General features: G+C 44.1%; 4 protein-coding genes across 7 annotated transcripts in view; 1 reads left to right on the forward strand and 3 right to left on the reverse strand.

Moving 5' to 3' along the window:
* The window catches only part of LOC100117115 (protein KTI12 homolog), a 24008-nt gene continuing 279 nt past the window's right edge, over positions 1–23729 (forward strand). The window contains exons 1-5 of one of the 4 annotated variants that reach the window (XM_032597181.1): positions 22571–22631; positions 22718–22779; positions 22860–23028; positions 23174–23574; positions 23648–23710. In XM_032597181.1, the coding sequence (XP_032453072.1) occupies positions 22756–22779; positions 22860–23028; positions 23174–23574; positions 23648–23710 (657 nt within the window). In that variant the 5' untranslated portion in view covers positions 22571–22631; positions 22718–22755. Of the gene's footprint in view, positions 171–22537; positions 22780–22859; positions 23029–23173; positions 23575–23647; positions 23711–23729 lie in introns of those variants that run through there. The other 3 variants (XM_008211199.4, XM_032597182.1, XM_016982191.3) reach the window with 3 other exon arrangements.
* On the reverse strand, positions 235–1572 carry LOC107980695 (U-scoloptoxin(01)-Er1a-like). Its single transcript, XM_016982193.3, has 3 exons — positions 805–1572; positions 524–711; positions 235–450 (listed from the first exon to the last, which is right to left on the reverse strand). Exons 1-3 carry the CDS (start codon positions 827–829, stop codon positions 316–318), a joined length of 348 nt encoding a protein of 115 aa, XP_016837682.1. The 5' UTR covers positions 830–1572; the 3' UTR covers positions 235–315.
* LOC100117036 (chitinase-3-like protein 2) lies at positions 1659–13219 on the reverse strand. Its single transcript, XM_001601332.6, has 7 exons — positions 12960–13219; positions 6766–7207; positions 6579–6660; positions 6292–6501; positions 6047–6214; positions 5845–5964; positions 1659–5759 (listed from the first exon to the last, which is right to left on the reverse strand). Exons 1-7 carry the CDS (start codon positions 13033–13035, stop codon positions 5472–5474), a joined length of 1386 nt encoding a protein of 461 aa, XP_001601382.1. The 5' UTR covers positions 13036–13219; the 3' UTR covers positions 1659–5471.
* LOC100117078 (probable chitinase 2) lies at positions 15192–21748 on the reverse strand. The gene is made up of 7 exons (XM_008211200.4): positions 21587–21748; positions 18499–18708; positions 17610–17775; positions 17433–17529; positions 16965–17357; positions 16764–16889; positions 15192–16694 (listed from the first exon to the last, which is right to left on the reverse strand). The coding sequence occupies exons 1-7, from the start codon at positions 21654–21656 to the stop codon at positions 16440–16442; spliced, it is 1317 nt and encodes a 438-aa protein (XP_008209422.1). The 5' UTR covers positions 21657–21748; the 3' UTR covers positions 15192–16439.

The raw sequence follows: 23729 nt of genomic DNA on the forward strand, positions 1-23729 counted from the left end.
AAATCGCCTGAGGTTGGTTGAACTTTCAACAAATGAGTGTTTTTGTGCAGTTTTAGTAGATCGGCCGTTACGTTATGATAGTCGGATTCGGGTTATCGAGTTGCAACTGCATGGCGTGAGAAAGGTTATGTTATCATTGTGCTTACTTTATATTGGCGTTTATTATGCAGGTATGTAACAAGCTTATTTATTATTTTTTTTTTTTTTTTCAAGTAATGAATTATCGTACTATTCTTCGGTTACAATAAAAGTAGTTTAATAAATAAGGTTTGGACGATTTCACATGCCTATACAGAGATATAAATGAAATAGAAACTAAAGATCCTCGTACGGGCTGCCACATCGGACGTTGTAAAACTGATCACAGACTTGAAATTGTTGATTGAAGAGCGTCCCATTGGTGCACAATTGACTCGTAATCAAACGCTGATTCAAACAAAGATGATAGCCCTGAAAGGTTTATTTTCAAAAAGTTCTTTGGAATCGTCGAAAAGTATTTTACGCTTCTGACGTATAAGTATACCTGACACTGAGTCGCCAAATCTGCCCACAACTGATCCCGAAGTCCGATGCACGAAAATCCGCTGTAGGGGATCGCGTGATAAGTCGGATATAGAGCCGGGTAATGCGGCAAGTGCAAATTGTGGTAAGGATCATCAGGTGTGCCGTCGGATTTGTAGTAGTGGCCACATAGTGCACTCGCTGTGATAGCTAAAATTGAAAATTAGTTCCGAACGGTTTAACGTGTAAATTAGTAAAAACGAAGTAGCAAACGTTGTGTCTGATCAATAGCATATTACTTACCAGAAAGGAAGACAAAGACCTTCATTATTTCAATTCGAAGATGACAGACTAAATTATCGTTTTATCGAGGAAACTGCGCCGCAATTTTATAAAAAAAAATATAACAAATTGATAAACTTAAAAGTAATATCGATTTTGGAAAGACCCTTGTTATTCGGATGCTGGCCGAGAGTCAACTGCCAAGCGAGATTCTTCTCAAGGTGTATGTATACACAATTATTTTGCCGGGTACAGTATACGGGGATCAGCTTGTCGCGATCTCGAATCCGCGCCCCCATTATTTACGCAATCGCACACTAAAAGGAGGAGAAATATAACGATGTTTGTGGTGCAATCGCGGGTCGACCTCTCGGTCGTGTGAAATGTGTTAACTAGATCAGATGACGTCCGTGGTCGAGGTCGAAGGATAAGACTCCATCAAGTTCAAGAGTATCGCGTGGTGGTTATACGTAAGATTTGATCGACATTGAATATACTTATAGACACCCAGCCTCTGTTCGAGTGTACCGAAGCCGAATTTAATTAACGAGGAATTCGCTTGGTCCTTGATCAGGCAGACCGTGTAAATAATAAATCAATGATATCTTATAGATTGAGCAAAAATTAAGGACCGACCGGAGAGGTCACTTAGCGATATCGCGAACCCGTCGACCTACATTCGGACGAGAGGCATTCACTGGCCAAACTGGACGGTTGCGTCGCGATCCTCCCACATCTGTCGATTCGCGAGCTGCTACCATCAATTACCAATCGAACGCGATATCGATTTCAAAATAGATAGCTTTTTTTATTTTTAAGTCGATCATTGACGTAGCTTCCCGTGTTTTTATTTGACAAACATCGGTGTAGTTTTATTTTTTTTTTTATTGTTTATTAAATACACGATAATTCACAATATACTCTTTTAATATTCCTTAAAATAATATATATGTATTCAGTGTAAACATACACGTAGCATTACTTCTAAGTATCACTGCGATGGCGAAGCTTGTCGGAATCGCAATTTAATGAGATACTATCATAGTTCCTCGGTATTTTATTTGCCGCTTATATTAACTGGTAAAACTATTAATAATTCTATACGTTGACACGAATCCTTCGTTGAAAATCAGATTCGATCGTTCAACAAATACAACCAATTATCTATACTTTGTCGTTGCAGCTCTTGCTGGCATCGTCTTATTCTTTAATTAATATTAGCACGATTGTGATACCTTTTTACGATTATACGTGTTTTTAAAGTTTTTTTCTATATACCTTTCAAAGAATTAGTCATTTACTATATGTCAAACAAAAATGATATAATACTACTATATACGACAGTTTAAAATATTAAAGCGCGTTGTTTAAATCAACGTCTTACTTGATCATCTTGTTTTACAATAAGACTTTGAGCAGCAAAAACCATAATTGTAAGGCAACGACGAAATCGCTATGACAAAATGGAATGCATAAAGCCAAAATCACCATCTATCACAGCTTAAAAATATGTGCAATTGATTAAATTATAGTTTTAATCATTTACATAATGTGTACTACACTTATGTTGGTCAATTAAATATTATTATTTTTTTCATTAAATATATTTTGCCTATTAATAAACATTTCATATAAATTTTTAAATTGCATTGTACATTTTTCATTACGTTTAACATTTATAGAGCCAATCGAAAAATTTATTTTATATCTTGAGTTCTATATTTTTTTCAAGAAAAATGGAATATTATTATACCATTCATATAGTTGTTGTGATGAATTTAAATATTCGATATAAATATTTAGTTCTAAATATATATACTTTCATTTTTTATGTATGCATATTCATTTGCTACGATATTTTTGTAAAATGATATGAAATATAACAATAACTTTTATCAATATATCTGATTCTGATTTTCTTATGGGCGTACAAATGATTTTTTTCGGCATTTCATGTGATGATGTAGTTTTATCCGGATTATTTGTGTGAGTGTCGGTACAAATCCATCTCTGTGATACATGTTTTAAGTGTATATGTATTATAAAGTAAATAAGGTGTTTTGTACTTTATGTAATTAAATATGAAATCGTGTTGTCGTTTGTGTTGTTGCATGGGTTTTCTGTGTTTGTGTAAGTTTTTGCTAGCAAATTTGGCTAACAAAACATGTAGTGTATTTATGAAAGTGTAATGTATTTTCTTGTGTGTACGATTTATTAATTTGTAATAATTCTGTTTGTGTGTTTGGAGTAGTTTTTTTTGCGGGTTCGTGTACGTGTTGAAATTGGCGTATAATACTGTTTGAGAATGCGCCGCAAGGTGTGGTGTAATATTGTTAGGTATTGCATTTTACGTGTATTTTGTTTGTGTATGTGTGTGATTCTAATGCTTGTGTGCATGTGCGGGTACTAACGTGTAATTTTGTTTGCGTAGTAAGTGTAAATTGAAATGTAAAATTGTTTTTAAATGTGTGGTTGTACGTGTAAATTACTTCGTATGGTTTTGTGCGTGTAATGTAGTTTGTCATGTCATGTTGTTTGTACGAGTGTAGGGTGTTTGTTTAGTTTACGTGAATGCAGTGTGCAAACGTTAATTTGTTGCTTTATGTATGTACGTGTAGATTGGTGTATAAATTTGTTTGTGTCAGTATAATGTGATGTGCAATGTTGGATTTAGATACGTATGCTGTGATGTGTCTTATTCTGTGAGAGTGTATGTGTGCTGTGATATGTGGTTTCAGTTGTATAAATGTGCTGCTATGTGTCATTTTTACTCTGTGTATTAATGTAGTGTAATTTTATTGTATGTAGCTTTCAGTATAAGTTTGTGTGTTAAATTGTGTATTATATGTGAAGTGTAATTATGATAGTGTACATGTGCTGCAATGTGAAATTCTAACTGTGCATGTCTGTTGTGATATGTAGCTTTGTTCGTGTATAAGTGTGCTATTGTGATATGTAGTTTGTTTGTGTATATGTGTAGTGTGATGTGTAATTTTGTTAGTTGGTAGAGTGTAAATTTAGTTGTGTGTAATATATGTGGTTTTTAGTGTATTTTTGCCTGTATCAAAATCGTGTATGTGCTGAGTGTGCAAGATAATGTTAATGTCATGTAAATTGTGTTGAGGTGTATCATTTTTCATGAAAGTGTAATTGTAGTTGGTGCATGTTATAATGTTGTGGGTACGTGTTATATATTTTGTGTAGCATTTTTTGTGCAGTGTGCAAGTAAATTTTGTAAAGTGTGAAGTATACAATATAGTGTAATTAAGGCACTGCTGTGATTCAATGTTTCAGTGTAAAATATGTACGTTAGTTTATGTAGGTGTATATGTGAGTAGGTTTAAGTAATTGTAGTGTTTGTTGTAATTTCGTGTATAACAATTACAGCTAACAGTTTTATGTATGATGTGTTTGTGTAGTTATTCACGTAAATGTCGATTTGCATGTATATGCATGATGAAGTGTGAGTGAATGTGTGAGTGAATGTGAATCATTTATAAATCTAGTATATATGTGTGAGTGTTCATTTATTAGTGATTTGTATCTTGAGTTCCGTATTTGTGTATGATGAACTTACCTGTGTAGTTGTGTAGGTGTACCGACAATTTTCATGTAAATCTGCTATGGTCGTTAATCTATCGATTTTGTTAGCTTTAAATGGTGTTGGTGTTAAGAATGTGCTTGCTGTGTTGTGTCGTGAAACAAACAGTGGTGTTGTGCGTGTAAAAATGTGGATGCCCATGCGAGGATAATTTTTCTAATCGTGTCAGTAAGTGCTTTGGTGCTCAGCAAATGGTTATATGCAAACATGTCTATTTAAAGCCATCTTTCTTAGAATAAGTGTTAGTAACTATTGCGAACGTTAATCAAATTTACGGGATCGAGTAAATGCTTTTTTTCCGCTTGCACAAGTAGAAGCCAGTACTATTTTACAGTCATTATTGGCATAGAAAAATGGCACGTATAAAGTTACTGGTTGTAATTTGTCCAAATTTAATCTCAGTATATATATATATATAATGGTCGTATAAAGTTTTTACAAGTATCTTTGAAATCAAGTATTTATCTGTGGTCAAAGAGTGTTAATCTCACAGATCAACACCAACGATCGTTCACTTTGTGACTATCCCATAACGTTACCTTATATAAATTATTTATACTTCGTTTGTACTGTACTCCATGTATAAAGACGTGTATAAAATGTAATTTGCTGATAAATTTCGAACTCCATATTATAATATGTCGTTTAAAACTTAGAGAACGAAACGCGTTTTATGTGTACCAATGTACTAATAATAATACGCAAAAGAAATTGAATTTCCGTCATAACCGAATAATACAAAACTACTTATACCTCTAACTTTACACAACTATCAGCGTGTCTTAATAGTAACAAAAATCATATATATATATAATATTTTTCCGTCATTGGAAGTCGCAATTACGCTTAGGTGATAAAAAACGTCTATTTTATATATAAAAAATCCGTGCTATATGCATAGAGCGAAAGTATACCGTCGATCATGGAATCTTCATCGTCGCGATTTTTTCAACGACCATCGTCGAAAAGACCCCGACGCGTAAAAATAAAAACCGTCGTCATACATACAGTCGTGCGTGGGTATTTAAATGCGCTCGCGTGTGTGTTTATGTCCAGCCCTGTCGATATTATTATTCCGATTATAGCCTTAGGCGTTATGCTGCAAGATCATGGCAAGAGCGATGGCCAGGACAAGAGCTAGTGAGCTGGTGTGAACACCTGCGGAGTTGGGGCCCCGCTGAATCGTGTCGTACATCGACTGGAGCAGCGGGAATTTGTTAGCGCTACTGTCCTGACTGCTTCTGTAGCTCTGGTCGTTGTATTTCTTGTTGTTGTGGTAGGGCGAGCCCGAGTTCGTGCAGGCGCCGTCGTAGTCGTCCATGTCGATGGTATAAGCCATAACGCCGCCCAGTCCTTCTCTCATAGCGTACAGGGTCTATCGGAAAACCAGATGACGTTAGTCATGAATTATGCTTGCTTTTGTCCCGACAATATAGTGCGGAAATTTGTTCATTGCATACCTTGATCTTGACGGATTCTGCGTCTTCGTAGGTGAAGACTCGATTGCCGTTGTGGGCGTACGGTACCTCTTCGTCCTTAGACCAGGTGAGCTTCCAATCGTTGCGTATTATTTTGCAGATCTAAAATTCAAGCGAAGCTATTACTCTCTCGAGTTAGTCGAAATGAAAAGTTCCGATGTATCGATCGCCGCGATGTTCGTACCTTGTTGTAAGCAAAGGACTCCTGCGTGAGTGGTTTGCCCCTTCTGTTCATATCGAATCCTGTGTTCTCGTGATTAGTGGTGATTTGTTTGCCGCCGAATGGTATGGCCAATATCAGCTTGTAACTGTGCTGGGCGAATATTTCCTTGAGATCGGTGACCGAGTGGTCCTGAAATTCACGTAGTGGTTCGTGAGCGTGACGTGTGACGTTATAGTATGGATGCATTGCAACCTTTATATACTTACAACATCGTAGCCTTCGCCAGCTTTCAACGGTGCGGTCGCCATGCTCTTGAACATCTTCTCTCCGGCCAGATCGGGGATCATGATGAACCAGTAGTCGACCACGTCGAACAATTCCTGTTGTTGCTGGTAAACTTCTTGAACGAGGCGTTTGTACGGATGGAGCACGGTTGTCAGTAAGCGTCCGTGGTTCCTCAGCGCAGATTTCAAATTCTGAAAATAGGTTCACGTAATTTTCGATACATGGGGGATTTCTTTCGATATGTTTTCCCCCAAAGTACAAGACTTACGGTCATGAAGGTGGTGAACGCCGCTCTCTGGTTCAGTTCCGGATACCGCCAGTCGATGTTCACTCCGTCGAACTTGATCCTCCTGATGTCGAGAGAGAGAGAGAGAGAGAGAGAGAGTACAAGAGAGCAGGAATAAACAACGGGCGTAATTAAAGACGAAAAATAAAAAAAGCCAAGCTGTACTCACGTCAAGTACTGATCGACGTTGTTGATGAACTGTGGGAGCCGTTGGCTGTCCTGGGCCAGTTTAAAAAAGTCCAAGTAACTACCGGACACGGAGAGGATGAGCTTCAGATGGTGATTTCTTTCCTTGAGATAAACCAGCTGGGAGAAGGTTGGCTGACTGCCAGAATCCCTCTCGACTTCTGGATCGACGGGTCGGATGTTATTGCTACGAATATCCAGCTCGACGGCGTTGTAGACGATGTGGGTGCACAGCTCGGGCTTCATGATATCCACTGTGAAGGGACCCTTGGTATCGGAGTTGACCTCGTGGAACGGATGTCGCACGATGTTCGTCGCGTTCAGGAAGCAGAAGATGTCCTTTGTGCGTTGCTGGCTCGTGTTGTATCTCTGCTGATTCTGATTGTTGTAGTAGTTGTTGTTCTGGTTGTTGTAACGGTCGTTATCTGAAGTCAGAAGGGAAAAGTCCTCGGTGAAATTTGGCCGCGCGCGTAGGAGCGAAGCTTCAATTGGTTAAATCAGACAGGAAGAATGTCGGGCAATTAAAAGTTCAAATTCGCGATACATGATTCAATGACTGCTACTCCTCAGCCCTCGGGAAATTAAGCTCGTTGAGCTGCAGACTCGGTTAATCCTTCGATATAACGAGAAAGATATTAAATATCTCTTTTTCTTTCTTCTGCGAGGAGCAAAGAGCGCACTCTCTGACGCACGTGAAAGCCCTGCAGATCTCAAATCGACGAAACTTCCCATCGAGTCACTCGCACATTACACTGCAGCGAGAGAGCAAACGCGCGCGAGACTTTCTAATGCAGTCATTGGCTTAACGAGCTGAAAAGGAATCGTGCTGTTTAACATATACAAGTAGCAAACATCCTCTCTTGCGTACTGCAGTTTTACTGAATAATATCCCGAGGACGAGTCAAGGTTTAACGAATCGGAATATAACCCCTCGGCTGCGTGTCAAACGGCAATGAACCTTAGGCGAGCACACACGGCTCGAGAAAAATTAAGCCCATTATACCATTCGACGCTTTTACGCCTCGTGTCGCTTTCTTTGTCTCGGCTTGGCTTCCTCTCTCGGGGTCTACGACACTCCTGCGCGTGGATCGATGCCTGATTCGCGTGGATAGTGTACGCACAGGCTTGAGCTTTTACCTTTTGCTCTACTTTGCTCGCAGGCGAGCGTCGAACTAGGCGACGTGGACTCTTCCTTTATGTATAAGGCTTGATGTTGTATACCTGTCGGCGAGTTTGTGCTGCTAGCTGCTGCTACGGCGTTTCACGCGTTCGTGCGAATTTTGAGATAGAGCTTTATCTACCTTTCTTATTCCTTATTTTTTAGAGATTAAGCGCACGAGCGAGAGCTTTCGATCGATTTACCTCTCGAGACTGAAGCTCCTTATCCAAATTGCTTCGATAGCGAAGCACTCGCATTAGGAAAATTGTGCCTGCGTAATCGCTAAAGATTCGAACGTTTGGATCATAGCTTCGTTGTCGACCTAAAAAAGGAAGTCCCCAAAAGCTCGAAAAAATCAACTCGGCTCCGAATCCGACGGGGTTGATCGATCCGCCCGTACTTTCCCATATCTGTACGTTTCCCCCGCTGTCCATATATAAATGAAAGCCAGCCGAAATCGCCGCGTCACCGAGGGAATGAAAAAATCGATCGCCTACTCTATACACATCCGTACGCTTCAAACTTTTCCAACGAATTCGAATTACCGACTAGGGCAAAAAGAAAAGAGCCATAAAGCTCCGAGAATCAATTAGCCAAACGGACAATCAATTCTCCTCCTTAACGCGCGCCGGGAAAAATCCCACCCTGGTGTATGCTGTGCCTCCCCCCGACTCTTCCGTAAGCTAATCACCTCCATTACAGCTGTACAAGTGAAAAGCCCGTGGCTAAGTCCGTCTAATCCCGTATACACGAGACGTACGGCTCGAGGGGAAGCCGAAGCCCGTAGAATCGAGAGAAACAAGAAGAGCGCGTTACGCAAAGAGTCGTATTATACGATGCCTCCAGTACCATCGGCAGAAGGAGAAGGAAAAATTGTTCCGTACAATCTCCGAGATTGAACGTTTGCGCGGGAAAAAAATGGAAATGTCGAAAAATACGAGAGAGCAGCCAGCTTCCCCGTGACAATTCAATCCATCGTCAGTTACACAACAGGCGCAATATAAAAGGGGGAACACGACAGAAACATCCGTCCTGAGGGAAACAAGAGAAGCCTCGCAAGCTAAGAAAAAGAATAACAACAAGAGAGAGAGAGAGAGAGACCTCCCAAGCGAAGACTAATGGGCTGTAGGGAAAATCGTACACCCGCGAATATTTGCCGCTCGCATCGATCGAACGCATTGTTGTAGGGAAGCTCTTTATTTCGGCGAGACGAAATCGGCCTTGGAGCCGAGCGGCGCTACGTCATCGACGAAATTCAAGCTACAGCTATTCTTCTTCTCCTCTTTTTCTTCGCCACTATACTACGGCAGCTGGCGATTCTCGGTGTACGGATCTCCCAATTAATATTCCGGTCGTCGTGGATACTGCTAAGCCGATCGTATTACCGATATACCGAGAAGAAAATAACAGTCGTTATAGTTTGTATATAATTATTATTATTCGCGCGCTAGGCCACGCGACGCCGGCACTGAAGCGGATAAATATTACGAAAGCATTACACCCCCCCCCCCCACGTCTATATATGAGTCAGGACGGAGTGTCGGGTTCAGCAGCGCGGAATCGATGCATCTCTCTCGCGTCCTGGGAAACTGGGCTTCCTTCCGTACGCACACACACACACAGAGAGAGCGAGTCTATGCGTCAGAGTGCACAGAGCTAGGAGGGTGCGGTGAAAAGAGGGGCTTGTTGATTTTACGATTTCGCGCGATGCGTCATTCGATACAGGGGGATGATTATCCAACGATGCGAGGGATTTTTCTCTCAAACTCGCGTTATTATATATTCGTTCCTCGAGTCGGGAGTAGGGGTATTTTTAAGCGAGCAGCCGGACAGTAACAATAAGCTCATCGAGGCTAATCAGCGTCTATTTCGTTTATACGTCGCGGAGTAGAAGTAGCTCTTGAAAGTCGCTTTACGCGACGCGTGACCTCAATATACCTGGAGGTTATTATTTCATTCAATTATCTATACGTTTAATTATTCAAACGAGTGTCAGTACGCGCGGCCTATGTGACGGAGTCTATTTTCGTATACGTTTTATGGGAGACGCGCTTGAGCGAATCTCGCATGAAAGGATTCTTTCTTTCTTTCTTTTTTTTTTTTGTTTTTTTTCTGCACTCGCTGACCTCGGCTAATCCGCCCTTCTTCCCCGGAGAGTCGCATATAGTCGGGAGAAAAATTCGCGAATACTCAACGCTCGACTGTATTAAAACGTATGCGTGCCCCGAACGTTATCCATACGAACACGAGCCTGTCGTCGAAGCTATAAATTTGCTCCTGCGATGTCTCCGGGAAAGCGCGAAGTATAAATAATACGATGTAATTTATTATTCCCCTATCGCGAGGCGAGGATCCGCTCCGTTATTAAAAAGCCGGAGTAGAACGCGCGACGGTAAGTCACGATAAGCCGATCAGGAAGTGAGAGACAGCTCGGAAACGCTTCCGCTAATGGGTTTCGAAGAATTTCCGATCGATCCTCCTTTGCGAAAGGACACTTGTATTAAAAAATCCTCCAATTCGACGCACAGCATCTATATCCGTGGATTTTATTAAACTGATTAGATGGCTAGATTACGTCTGCGCATAGTAGGGGGAGGGGGGGGGCGCCTCGGTGACGCTGCGATGAGTCACTTAGCTCCGCGTACGACTATCTGTCTTCTCGCGAGAGAGTGAGAGAGAGAGAGACCATTACGTAGGTACAGTGTCTATGCGCCGTAACCCCGTCGGAATCTCTCGAACCCCCGAGGGTTACGCACTTCCGCGACTCCGGGGCGCCTGATCGGCTCTGTACGAATATACTTACAAAGCTGCGCTATCCGTCAAGATGCAGTAGGGGCCCCTTCGACTGATTCGGCCGATTCCTTTTTTCTTTCGGAGCCGCGAAGTTACTCAACGAGATGAGTCAATTACGGTTTAGCGCATGTCGGGGTTAATCATATCGGCGTACGTGGGTGGGTATACGGCTCTATTTTTGTCGGCCCCGACTGCCCTCGAATCTTGCCACGTACTTGGGAAAGCTTTTATCGGCCAGTGTACAACGTCGATGTATGGAAATGAGGGATGAGAGAGCAACAACGGCATAAAGCTTCCCCTGACTCAACTGTATTCTAGCTATGTGGGATATACATAGACGAGAATAAAAAAAAAAAAATAGTAGAAAGTTAACGACGCCAATAACGACGAGCCGTCATTACAGCCGGAATAATAATCCCCATGTGCATTCATAATCGCGCTTATTGTTCAGCAGAATTGAAGTACAATTGACATGGCTGCGTGTATACGCATAAAGTCGGTCGTTTGTAAAAAATGCGACCCGTCGCATACTTGGCCGCGATGCAATAACGTGGCATGGAAACGAATTTACATAGATATGGCGATGCGTTTAATTCGTCGGACCCTCGGTGCTTTTCGCGCGCAGGAATTCCGTGTGTTCCTTTCTTTTTTTTTTACGGCTGGGGATATTTAATTTTTGGAAAATTCATTCGTATATTCTGCTCCATACAGCGCGTGTAACACTTGCCTCGCGCAGCGTGAAAATGCCTCGACACCGTATGCGAACACGATGATTGCCGGTTCGCTTCTCACAGCGTCAAAGGACGTATGCGTGAAACACCCAGCAATCTTCGCGAATGTTAATTAATCAAGCACACGCATACGCGCGCGCGCGCATGTATAGGGTCGTATCAGTCTCGACTCCATCAGACGAATGAAATTTTTTCCTCAGCCTTTCGTCTATACGTTATACATATACCACGACGCAATAAAGGCACGAAATTACAACAACTTCGTATAACACGCGTCGGGGGGCTGCTGCACCTGGCTTTTATCGCGCCTTCTCACGCAAAACCTTAAAAATATTCGGGCGAGGATAAGCCGATTTTATAAGAGCTTCGGGAGCAAAGAAAGAGAGAGACACTACTCGCTGTATATTCTGAAATAACATCTCTTCTGCTGTGTGGGAAGCTTTACAATGTACGCACTGCGAGGCGTCGTATTGTTATAATAATGTATCGTTTCCAATACGCCCGAATAATCGATTTACTGGCACATCAGCGAAAGAAAGGGTCTCGAGCGAAAGTCACGAGTACATACGCACCGCTTACGAGCCGAGCGGAAGTTGACGTAATCGACGTAAATAACGTATTAAGAAAATTTAAGAAAGACAAGAGAGAAGAACCCAAGCTGATACGCTCGTTGAGAGAGAGAGAGGACGAAGCGGCTAAATTGCGTGAATTGGAGCCACGAGGCGCCGCGTTGAAGCCAGTGGGCCTCGCCCGTCGAGCTGTGTCTTGTTCTCTCTCTCTCTCGCTCTTTTTTCGCCGGAACACGATGTGGTCGGTCGGTTGGCAACAAAGGACGTATAACGCCCTGGTATATATGGTCGGGGGTGAGAGTCGCGACGATTGGATAATTCGCGCGTATAATAGTGCAGTAATTTTCCGCAACCCCTCGAGCGCTCTCCTTAGCGGCCGTAAACACACCGAGGAGAATAGGGAGGAAATATCGACGGATCAATGGTTGCCACGAGGATTCGCGATTCGGTCTGAATTTTCTATAACGTGTGTGTGTGTGTACGGAGGCTCGTTAGGGCATGCCGATAATGCTCCTCGATTCATTTTCGGGCCATTCGACCGATTTCTAATTGGAAGTTTACGTTATGCGGTTCTTTTCGCCGATAACCTCCTGACTCGTTCGTGCAAATTGATAACTATGACTTTGTCTCTCGCGAGCTGTGAAAAGATAACAAAAATAAAAAAAAAAATAAAAAAATAACGCTAAATCCTATTTTTACCTCGAAGCTCGAGTATAATATACGAACCAACGCGCAAAAGCCCGAGAGAGTGCCTCGGAGAGCGCCCGACGCACAAAAACGTCTCTCTCTCATATGCGCACATGTGCGACGCGCCTCTAGCTTTCGGCGACCTTGAGAGCGCAGTGTCGCGACTTATAGGTTGTATATCTCTGTAAAATGAAAAATGAAAAAAAAACAAAAAAAAAACAAAAGTAAATCAACTGACCGTTGTAGTTGCCCGTGGAATAAGCCGCGGCCAGGCCGAGAACGGCGGCGAGCAGCAGCAAGGCTCCCCTCAGCATCTCTCGTTCGTGCGGGAGACGTTGCCTGAAGTTGTAAGCTGCAGTAGTAGTAGTAGTAGTAGTAGTACGATCCTCGAATGCGTCCGGCGAGTTCGGTGTCTTCCGCGCGAGTGCCGTGCGAGCTTGACGGTGCTCCGCGCGCTTCTGTTTGTCCGTTGAGCGCGCCGGTGGCGCCGGTTCCGTTATGTTGCAGCGTATAGGAGGAAGCGGCGCTGTTTATTTTTTGGACGGACTAGATGTTCCACGCGGAGAAGGGGAACGATGTACGGGGTGGGAGACAAGGCGGGGATAGGTTCGAATTACTCGTATGCTGTACGCCAAGTGCCCCTCCTTGCTTCTGCGGTTGCTTCTGCCGGGGAGAGGCTTCGTTGTTTACTGTGCGCGTGTGTCCCTCTTTTGTTTTGTTTTGTTGTTTTTTTGCTGTTGTTGGTAAACATCGCCGGGGATGTGGGCTTTTTGAAACTTTCGTCGCGAGTAAAGCTTTCTTGTTGCGGGCGAGATAACGGTTTTTTCTTTTCGTAGATTGTTATAGCGCAGTGTGGGAAAAGAAGGCGTAATTAGGATATTGTCGTATATGGCAGATGGACAGATTGCAGTATAATAACCATCGGTTTCGTGGTCGTTAGTATCCATCGGTCGATCGATCTGTGGCATTGAAAAGATTATAGGGTGTTTTTTGAGAGGTAAAGTCAACACGCTCACCCAAGAAATCCGATATACATTGCTTATACGACCTCTATATGCGTACGAGGGTTAAGAGTTCCTTAACTGCAGGTCTCCGTTGAAATATATTAAATTTGACAGATCATCTGGGTTAATTTCCAACGCGTGCCGGCTCCATCATCGCGGTGTGTGTCTCGAGGGAATTTAGATCTCAACTTCCTGCATAACGAATGATTCGACTTCCGTTCGAGTGTGCCCGACACTATTTCAGAGTCAACCTTTCATCTGGCCGATAACGTACGAATGCAGCCAAGCTGTCTAAAATCCCTCTCGTTTGCAAAATTACGTGCCCCCCGGTAATTACGCTTTAGTCATGCCCCGACACTGTAACGAGTACCTATAGCAACATCGAACGCACACATTCCACATTCCTCGTGTAATTAAGCCGCACAGCCGTCTGACCCGTTGATCGCCGTGACCCTGCTCTCTTCTTTTTCCTAATTGCTGCTCTGAAAATAAAACTTATCGAGTCCTCTCTCTCTCTCTCTCTCTCTTAGTTGTCAGTATACACAGCGAAATCCGACTGGTTCTGGTAAAATCGGCGCCGGTATGACGCAACTCCGCGGTAGCATCGATCCGGAAAATGCTCGAGGAAGAGACGTCATCTCGGCGCGTCGGAGGAAGGGAAAATACGGCGACGCCGCTGGTGCCCGTCAGGACGACGCCAGTGACTCACTCCCCCGATCTCCCTTCCCGCTATTCTAGTCGGGTATACCGACTTTCACCCCTCGCTATCTCCGTAAAAGTCGCGGTTTCAATCTCGTTGCGATTTCCAACGTATGTATAGACGAATGAAAAATATACGTTAACCGGGTTGCCGAAAAACCGATAATTATTGCCTCCAGAAAAATCGTTACAATCAACGTCGGCCATCTACCAATCGTTATATCTACGTCTATCTATCTCGAGCAGTAGTGACAAGCACCCTTTCCCCGCTGGAATTATTCATGAAAATCCAGTGGACAGCATATCGGCGGGAAATTTTCAACGAGCGTTATTCCAATCCCCTCCTTGTGTCTGTGTGTGCGTGTGTACTACTCTATAACGCGCGTGTCTGCGCGAGAGGGTCCGACGGCACGACGCCATCCGAGCCATGAGTCACTCCCATAGCCGGGCGCGATCCCAGTCGAATTTCACCCCGGCGCCGTCGTTATAGTTTCTCCCCTGGCTTGGCCGGCACAAAAACACGTTTACGACCACTTCCGGCGCGCGCGTGCGTCTGCGCCTTCGTTTTTTTTTTTTTTTTTTTTTCTGTAATAATATAGCTTGGCATTGCGCGGCGTGAAAAGTTGTATGGTATTATGCAAGGGTTTTATGCGAGTTTGAAGGATGAATCGGCAGTTTGATCGGCGGCGATCGTTAAAATCTTGTTGGGATCAAGTATGCTTTGTTGCGGAGGGTTTTTTTTTTTTTTAACAACACTCAAAGTATAGTAATGATATTGTACTTTATTTTTATTCAATAATTAATTTATTACAAACATAAAAACTAATCGCTTAACTAGTACATTCATGGAATCGGACTGGACTTGTTACTTAACTTTATACTTACAAAAAATTACAGTAATGATCGGTATCGTTGAGAGTTTTGCAACCCAAGTAGGAGATGATATTTGTTTTTTGCAAAAGTAGAGGATCTAACTTTATTGTGGATTTCGAAAGATCCAACGTTCGTACAAAAAAAGGCACTACTATACGACACTTGTATTACTATCGATAATGATCGATATAAAAATAGTGAGCTTATATGTATACTTATTTATGTAGAAGACTAACCACCCTAAACACATGACGCTTTTTGAGTACTGCTATATTCATGTTGAGAATGATATAACGAAATTACATTTCGCTCCAATCAAAAATTTAAATGTTGCCAATTATGCCATTATTTGACTTTTTCAAGCTCATAGCCAGTATGCATGTAAGAAGGTTCGTTTTAATACAACTTTTTTTACACGTTAATTACGATTTATGGACGAAACTTACTGTAATACTTACTTTTGCCGCCATATATATATGTATATCAATTTAACATTGCGCGCATATAATATTTTTCGCCAAACACAATTTATACGTATAATCGAGGTCAAAATAAGGGCAGGATATTATATATTGAGCGGAATTAATAAGCGATAACTGGAAGTACCGAAGCGATTCCAATCGTTGAATTGCTATAGAAGGCATGATGTGGCGCTGAAAAATAGTTTCTTTTTTCTTTCTTATCTACAGTGTCACACGTGACAATAATCGAGTCTCGCGACGCGAGCATCCAATGTTATCCAAATGGTAGCTTTTCAACATTTCAACGATCGGAATCGGTCGATTTGCCTTGGCAGCCGCGATAACGCGTCAGTTGTAAAATTGCAGTAAAATCGACTTATCTTCAATCTCTTCGTTTCATTACCTTTCCCCGTTGTTCGTCGCGTCGCGGATCGCATCAGCCTTCCGAGGCACGTCAGTGTCCTATAGTTGTAAGGCAAAGCTCCACGCCGATTTCAACTCGTTTGAACACTCGTTTAACATCGTGTCGTAGCGATGCATAGTCTTTCGAAAAAACTCGCTCGCGTGTCGTTTAACGGGATGTGAAAGTCCTGCGGACTCGAAGTACATATATCGTACGCGCATGCCGCCCTGTCGCCAAAGGACCAAGAGATCTCAGCGCGTCCCCTCGGGGTGACATACTTATAGCGAGTAGCGCAAGCTGTTGAAGCAGAGGAGCAACAGGAGGACGAAGGCACTGGCCGACGAGGTGAAGCTGCTGGAAGCACTCGAGTCGTGCTCCAAGGCGTCGTTGATAGCCTTCATCAGCGGGTACTGGTAGTCGAGGACGTTGACGCGGTCGCGCTTGTGCTTGGGTATGCACTCGCCCCGGAAATCGTCCTCGTCGATGCTCCAGACGAAGACGCCGCCGAAGCCGTTCTGCATCGCCAGGTGGATCTGTTGATCGAGTTGTTGGATTATAGTTTATAGAGTTTGGCAAAGAATATCAGGTTAAAAGCAGCCTACCTTGGCGTGGAGACTCCTCGAGTCGTCGTAGACGATGACCCTGTTGTCGTAAATCGCGTAGGGTGTGTAGCTCATGTTGTCCCACCTGTGCTTCCACGTCTCCTCCGACAGCAAGTACTTGCAGATCTGTGGAAGAAGAAAGCCTGTATTGCAAGCTCGTTTCGAGAGTTAACGTTAGGTTAAGCACGAACGTATAGGTACCTCGTTGTAAGCGAAGAAGCCCTCCTGGGCGAGATAGGGTCCCATCCAGCTCTGCTGTCTACTCGGCTTGCCGATGGGGTTCTCCAGCTCGGACCTCAGAGGCTCCTCCAGGATGAAGCCCCTTCCGTAGGTCGGGAGACCCAGGATGAACTTGCTCATGGGCACAGCCGTGTTCTTGAGTATCTGGATGGTCATGTTAACTTTGTCGAGCGGCGCATTGGGCATGACCACTCGGTTGCCCACGTGATAGTCGTAAGTCATCACGTGGATGTAGTCCAGGTACTCGGCCATCGGCTTGAGGCTGTAGCGTCTCTCGAGGCTGTCCTCGTCGAGGTGCGCCGATATCGCCGCAGTCAGCAGAAACTTGTGCGGTTTGAACGCGTAGTACAATTCCTGAAATGTGAAATTTCATAACTCGCGTGTGCCTTAGTGAGCCTCTGGTAACGGGACAAGGGTAAATTTCCTTACCTTCAGCAGCCTGACGAAGTTGGCCCTGTCGTGCTCGGAACCGCCTCTGGTGCCCGGGTATTCCCAGTCGATGTCGAGGCCGTGGAAGTTGTGAGCTCTGCAAGAGAGATGCGTTGATTCTCATATATCGACTGCGAGTCACTAGATTATATCCTCTGTACACGAATGCAAACCAACCTCAGGAAGCTAACTACGCTTCTGACGAATATGGTACGGCGACCGGCGTCGTTGGCCATCTCCGAGTAGTTTCGACTGCCCTGGTTCCATCCTCCGATGGCCAGGATCGGCTTGATGTGCTGATAGTGGTAGCGCAGCTTAGTGAACTCGCGATAGCCGTCTTTGCCTGTAGAAAAGGTGTCTTTGCATATAAAGGATTTATCAAAAAGTGTTTATTTGGCCCCTTGCGGAAGATTCTAAATTTGTATATAATAGAGTAGAGAAAACGTGGTTTTACTGCACAGGAAAGGTACTTTACGACGGAGAGAACACTGTACATACTGGACTACTTTGGGCTTACATCTTCGGTCCGTTGCTCGTTTGTATTTACGTACAGAGAGTATATGTGCTTGTCAACGAGACGCGGAGAGGCATACTTTATATATAACACACATTTACGGACATAGGTATAATATTTATATATATGTATATATATATATATATATATAGGATGTACAAAAATCGTCCTTGTGACTGGCTCGTATGCAGTATAAGAGACACAAGTACACTTCTATAAGAAAAATTAAAACACAGGGTTAGTCGTTCATCGTAATTCTGCAATCGTATTTACAAGGCTGCTTCGAGGGGCTCTGCTACTTTTGTTTTTTCATTATCTCGCAAACAACGCACAATTGTAGTACTACCACTCGAAACGCCAGATAAACTATATTAATCGCGTAAAAACATCTAAAAATAATCGTTTAGTATAAAAGCAAAAGCAAAATGAAACTAAGGGATCGGACACAGATGAATCTTTAAAACACAATACATCAAATATTTGATATCGAGTGTATATTTAATCGACAGCTTGTCGTCATGCAGACAACTCGATCCTTATCAGAAATCTCACCATTGTGATCGGCGAGATCGGCAAAGTGATCCAAGCTCTGGATTTCCCAGCTGCTAGCATTGAGGCCCGCAAAGGCGTAGATGATGTGGGTACAGTGCTCAGTATTGATATCCGAGATCTGGAAAACCCCCTGATCGTTTCGATATATCGCCCAGCTCTGGAAGTAACAGGCGACGTATTTTTCGTGATTCGGCTTCTTCAGACCGGCATCTGTAACACACAAGTTTCTCTATAGTTTTAGCTATAAAACTCGCGTAATGGACAATAACCAGCGCCAGTTTTCCTCGCGTATCTATCCGGCTTTTGTCGCCGTATTATCGATTCTCGCGCATAAGCTTTTCCGCGTCTTCGCGCGCCAATTCTATATCCGAATATTCCATTTTTCTAAAGCTATATACGCGCGGTGTATATATACTTGTAGAACTGACTCTCTTTGGCGTTTCGCAGCAAACGGGGTAAATGAAAAGCTTCGTATATTTCCAAGCCACTGCAGCGCGACTCGCCGTGTATAGGAAAAGCTCGAGGGGTTCGGGCTCATTTGACTGCGTCGCGATGACGTGTGTGCCAGAATTAAGGGTAAAATTATCGATCCAGCCGCGGTATGCGTCACGCACTCGCCCTAATCTCACCCCCTGTGCTGTAAGCAAGCGCGCAATGTATATATACGCTTCGTCCAGCGATAATATTCGGAATGCAAGCAGCTAGGGTGTGTGTTCGCCCCCCAAAAAAACGGGGTCAAGTTAATGGTCTAGACGGGGGTTGGGTGAGGGAGGTATTGTTTTGGGAGAGGCAGTAACGTCAAGTCTCGTGTGATGTCACCGAGGTCGAATTGCGTAATCGGCTTGTGTTTTGATCGCCTGGAATTCTTGGAGACGACTGTGTTCTCTCTCTCTCTGGTTATACCTGGCGTTTCGGCGCCGTCGTATAAAGCTTGAGCTTTTAATAGATACAGCCTTGTCCGTTTGCATAGTGTTTATACCGCTGATATTCGGCCACGACGTATGTACCGATCTCTAATCGAGATCGCTGTAAAATTAAACGCGTAAAACAGTTTTAACTATATACACGAGAAGCGGATCTGATAAAATCATATCGCAAAAGGAGAAAAACAAAACAAAGATGATACGCGCAGAGCCCGACGACGCACGGGAAGTCGTTAATTGATTGAATTTGTCGCCTGGCTTTCATCTGCGCATACTCGTGCTGTGTATTTGGAAAACGCGATGTTTCTTCCCTCGTTCACATAATTAATTATAACGTAGCGTAACATAAGACGAATAATGATATTCGGCTCTGGAAACCTATTGCTTGCAAGCTCTCCTTCTCGGCGGCGTTTTCATAATCTAATTAGCCAGTAATAACTAGAATATATATATATATCTTATATATATATATCTTATATATATATATATATAAGCCCTGATGCGATGCTGCTATACTCCCACGCGAGGCCGGAGAAATTGCCGGCGTCGTTTGTTTTACCTTCGGCCGTAATTAAACAATTTCGAGGGACTCGATCAATTGCGCGACGCATCGGTAATCGTGAAATTTGCGCCGCACAAGGGCTGCCTGTGTGTGTGTGTGTGTGTGTGTGTGCACGCGACGCAAGTTTTATTATCTCGGATCGCGCGAAGGTACGCGCAGTGAGACGATTATCGGACACAATCGCCCGTGTAATTAATCGTCGCTCATAATTTATTTAACTCCGCTTCGCCTACGTCGAGAGATAGATCAATTTGGCTTCTTCAAAGCAAAGAAGAGCCGTCCGAATATATAACGCAGTAAAGGGAGAAATTGTCCGAACATCCCCTCCTCGTGTCGTCCGCAGCGAAGGAAAGTCCATCAAATTGTAAATCCTCGTACTAACGACTCCCAAAGCCCTGATTATCGGCGCGTGTGTCCCGTGGAGTGTATATATAATACACGGCGACGAAAATTCACGGGGTGCACAGCTCTCTCTCTCTCTATATTTTATCATTTCGATCCGAATCGCGAAGCCTGTCCTTACACGCGGCGAAAATTGCGCGCAATCATCTTTTTTTCAATATTAAATCCCTCCCCGGTCTATTTTCGGCTATCGCACGCCCACACGCGCTGTGTTGACGATAGCTTAATCTTCAATACACTCGAGATACGGTTTCTGATGTATATAGCTACAACGAAGATGAAAAGTGCAACGAGGAGAATCGCCCCTCCGTGTTATTAACGGCTTGTGATTGGGCGGTGCGAGACAATCGATATATATATACATGCGGGAATGGTGCCGAATGTTTATTGCGAGGCGCTTGCATAACGTACTTTTGATTGAATTTATCAAAGTTCGAATTTCCAAGCTTATATCGTTACGTATTGGGATATTCGAGTTTAATACCTTTCGATACTTCAGGTAGAGGCTGAATATTTTCAGAATCGATAAAAGGAAGCATCGAAACCCCACAACCGGCCCGATTCGACGGGTATCCGATTTCGCGCGCTTTTTTCGGCCTATTCGGCTTACACTACTTCCGATTCGCGATGATTTTCACAGAATAATGTATCCGCGTCACTAGTGTACGAAAATATATACGGAATACGCGAAAATTAATCAGAGAAGTGGACGCTGAAAAACATGCTCGAAAACCGGTTGAAGCCGCCCGGCTTGCGTCATCGGTCCGCACATAAATCGGCGAGTTCGTTTTGAAAAATCTCTAGTACCGCTTGACCTGTCATCGTCATATTTTCCGGCGTAATTACGACAAAGCGACGCGATTCGAGCCCTCTAGCCACTATAATGTACTCGTGGAAGGCGTTACATCGCTCAGTCGCGAAAATCGAAGCGGCGCGTGTCCGATGAGCGATTACTTGTGTGGAGAAAGCTGCGCGTTGTATATATAACGCCGAAAGATCTGTCAGTGTCAATTAAACCGGCGGCGTGCCGCGTCAATGTACAAAGTCTAACTGCAAGTCAAAGATGCGTAACAACCGGAACCGGCCAATTCGAAGCGCATATCTCAAATGAAGCAGCGTAAAACCGGTTAGACGCTGCAAAGTACGCTGTAATCTATAGCGGCAATTTTCAAATCCACGAGATATGTTCTTTTGTACTCACTCGAGTAAGACACGGAGGCCGATGCGAAAGCAGCGACGATAAGCAGCAGCAGCGCGATAATCCGCTTCATCTCGAACTTAAGTATACCAGAGCGAGAGCAGCAGCACAGACAGCTCGAGCGAAGCGTCCTTTCTCTTCTGTCCGCGCGCGCGCGTTTCTGAGCTGCTCGCAGACGGCGGCGCCGGAGAAACCGTAGTGCCGCGCGCGCGCGCACACATACGCACGCACACCGAGTCGAGTATCTAAATGCATACATATATATATATACGGCGCATGACGCGAGGCGTGTCCCTCTCTCCGCGACGTGTATAACAGAGGGGGGGGGGGGAAGAGCGTCGGAGCTGCGAGGGCGAAAGGAGGGAAAGTTGGAAACGAGCTGCTCTTTGGCTTTTTCGAGAGCTTCATTCTTGTATTGTTGTTGATGGTATGCTTTTTGCGTGATAAGTGCGTTGTGTTGGAAGATCGATGGGAATTTTATGAGCGATGTGTGAATGATTATGGATCTTTGTCGAGAGATTAAGACGGGATTTCGTATTATAATATAGGCTCTTTTCTTAAAACATCATCGAAATAAGCGGCCGAGGAAAAACGTCGTGTATTACAGAGTCGGCTCCGAAAGACAGCAAAAGGGCCATATGTTACGTAGCATAACTTAACGTAAGAGAACAGCAGTGCCGGGTAGAGGCGCACGTGTGCCGGCTGTTATACATGCAGACATGCACAGCTCATTAACTTGAAATCCTACGAGCGAGCGATCGATCGATTTTTTTTTTTTCACCTCCTCGAGACGCTCGCTCGTATGTTGCTCGTTCGACCGAGGTGACTCTTTAGACACGTATGACTCGTATACAGGAGAGCGGAGTGAGCGTTTGGCCGATAGCCGGGATGTGGCGAATGGAATGTAATTTTGCTCTTTACGAGCTCTCGCTTTATGGCCGTTCTACGCTATTTGCGTAGAGGGGCGGCTGTCGGATGTTTCGGATGCCCATCGCGTGCGAAACGGAGATAACGGCTGAAAGCGAGCAATTTTTCGTTTATGGCGCAGGTATATTTTTCATTCCCATTTTTAAATTACCGATTGTCGTCAATCCGAAAGTTATACGATGCGAGACGAATTCGAATTGCCGCCAGGTGCGCGGAGCTTCTGCTGTATATACGCGCATTTAAACATGTCTGCGCCCACAAGTGACAACGTAAACAGCATGTGCCCGACCTCGTCGATCGACTATTCCTAGATTTTATCGAATATATACGAAAGTCTGTTGTTTATTAGAACAAAATGCCTCTGTTAATAATGACCGGCATCCCGTGCAGTGGCAAGACCACCAGGGCGAAAGAGTTGAAGGAATTCTTCGAGGCTAAGAAGGGCAAGAAAGTGGAGATCATCAGCGAGGAAGAGGCGATAACCAAAGCCACTTTTGACAAGAATACATTTTACGCTGGTAAGTTGAACACGCGAACGCGTACTCGCGATCTACTGCTTCATTTTCTGTGCGTCGCGAACGAAATATTTTCCATTTCGGCACGGATTGTGCTCCGGTAATCATAACCTCAAACTGTATCAATAACGCGTATGATTACTTCCAGATTCGAAAAAGGAGAAGCTCATACGCGGCGACATCAAATCCAACGCGCAGCGACTTCTCAACTCCGACGACGTTCTCATAATCGACGGCAGTAACTACATCAAGGGTTTCAGGTACGAGATCTACTGCATGAGTAAACTGTACAAAGCGCCTCAATGCAGCGTGCAGTGCGACTTGCCAGTCGAAGCTGCCTGGCTGTGGAACGAAAAGAGGCCTTCCGAAGAGCAGTACTCCAGGGAGATATTCGACGCTCTTGTTCTGAGGTACGAAGCGCCCGACAGCAAGAATCGATGGGATTCACCGCTGTTCGTCGTCAATCCCGAGGACGAGCTGCGCTGCGAGGAGATCTACGCTTCGCTGTACAACGTCAAAGCGCCTAAGCCCAATCTGAGCACTCAGTCGGTGAGTTGGAGTCAATTGCTTATGCCTACACTTCTACAGCTGATGCAGTTTCATTGCGGAATTTTTGTTTCAGCCGCCTTTGTCAGCTACCAATTATCTGTACGACATGGACAGGATAACGCAAGAGATCGTTAATGTAAGTTTGACAGTTCGAT

This window comes from Nasonia vitripennis, chromosome 2 (genome assembly GCF_009193385.2).
Source record: "Nasonia vitripennis strain AsymCx chromosome 2, Nvit_psr_1.1, whole genome shotgun sequence".
NCBI classification, from domain to species: Eukaryota; Metazoa; Arthropoda; class Insecta; order Hymenoptera; family Pteromalidae; genus Nasonia; species Nasonia vitripennis.

Coding starts and splice junctions, on each gene's coding strand:
- LOC107980695 (XM_016982193.3), bottom strand. CDS start 829: ATGAAGGTCTTTGTCTTCCTTTCTG. Junction 712..804: donor GGTCTTTGTCTTCCTTTCTG/GTAAGTAATATG, acceptor TTTCAATTTTAG/CTATCACAGCGAGTGCACTA. Junction 451..523: donor ATTTGGCGACTCAGTGTCAG/GTATACTTATAC, acceptor TAAACCTTTCAG/GGCTATCATCTTTGTTTGAA.
- LOC100117036 (XM_001601332.6), bottom strand. CDS start 13,035: ATGCTGAGGGGAGCCTTGCTGCTGCTCGCCGCCGTTCTCGGCCTGGCC. Junction 6,661..6,765: donor AACGTCGATCAGTACTTGAC/GTGAGTACAGCT, acceptor TCTCGACATCAG/GAGGATCAAGTTCGACGGAG. Junction 6,502..6,578: donor CGTTCACCACCTTCATGACC/GTAAGTCTTGTA, acceptor ACCTATTTTCAG/AATTTGAAATCTGCGCTGAG.
- LOC100117078 (XM_008211200.4), bottom strand. CDS start 21,656: ATGAAGCGGATTATCGCGCTGCTGCTGCTTATCGTCGCTGCTTTCGCA. Junction 18,709..21,586: donor GGCCTCCGTGTCTTACTCGA/GTGAGTACAAAA, acceptor TGTGTGTTACAG/ATGCCGGTCTGAAGAAGCCG. Junction 17,358..17,432: donor ACTTCGTCAGGCTGCTGAAG/GTAAGGAAATTT, acceptor TTCACATTTCAG/GAATTGTACTACGCGTTCAA.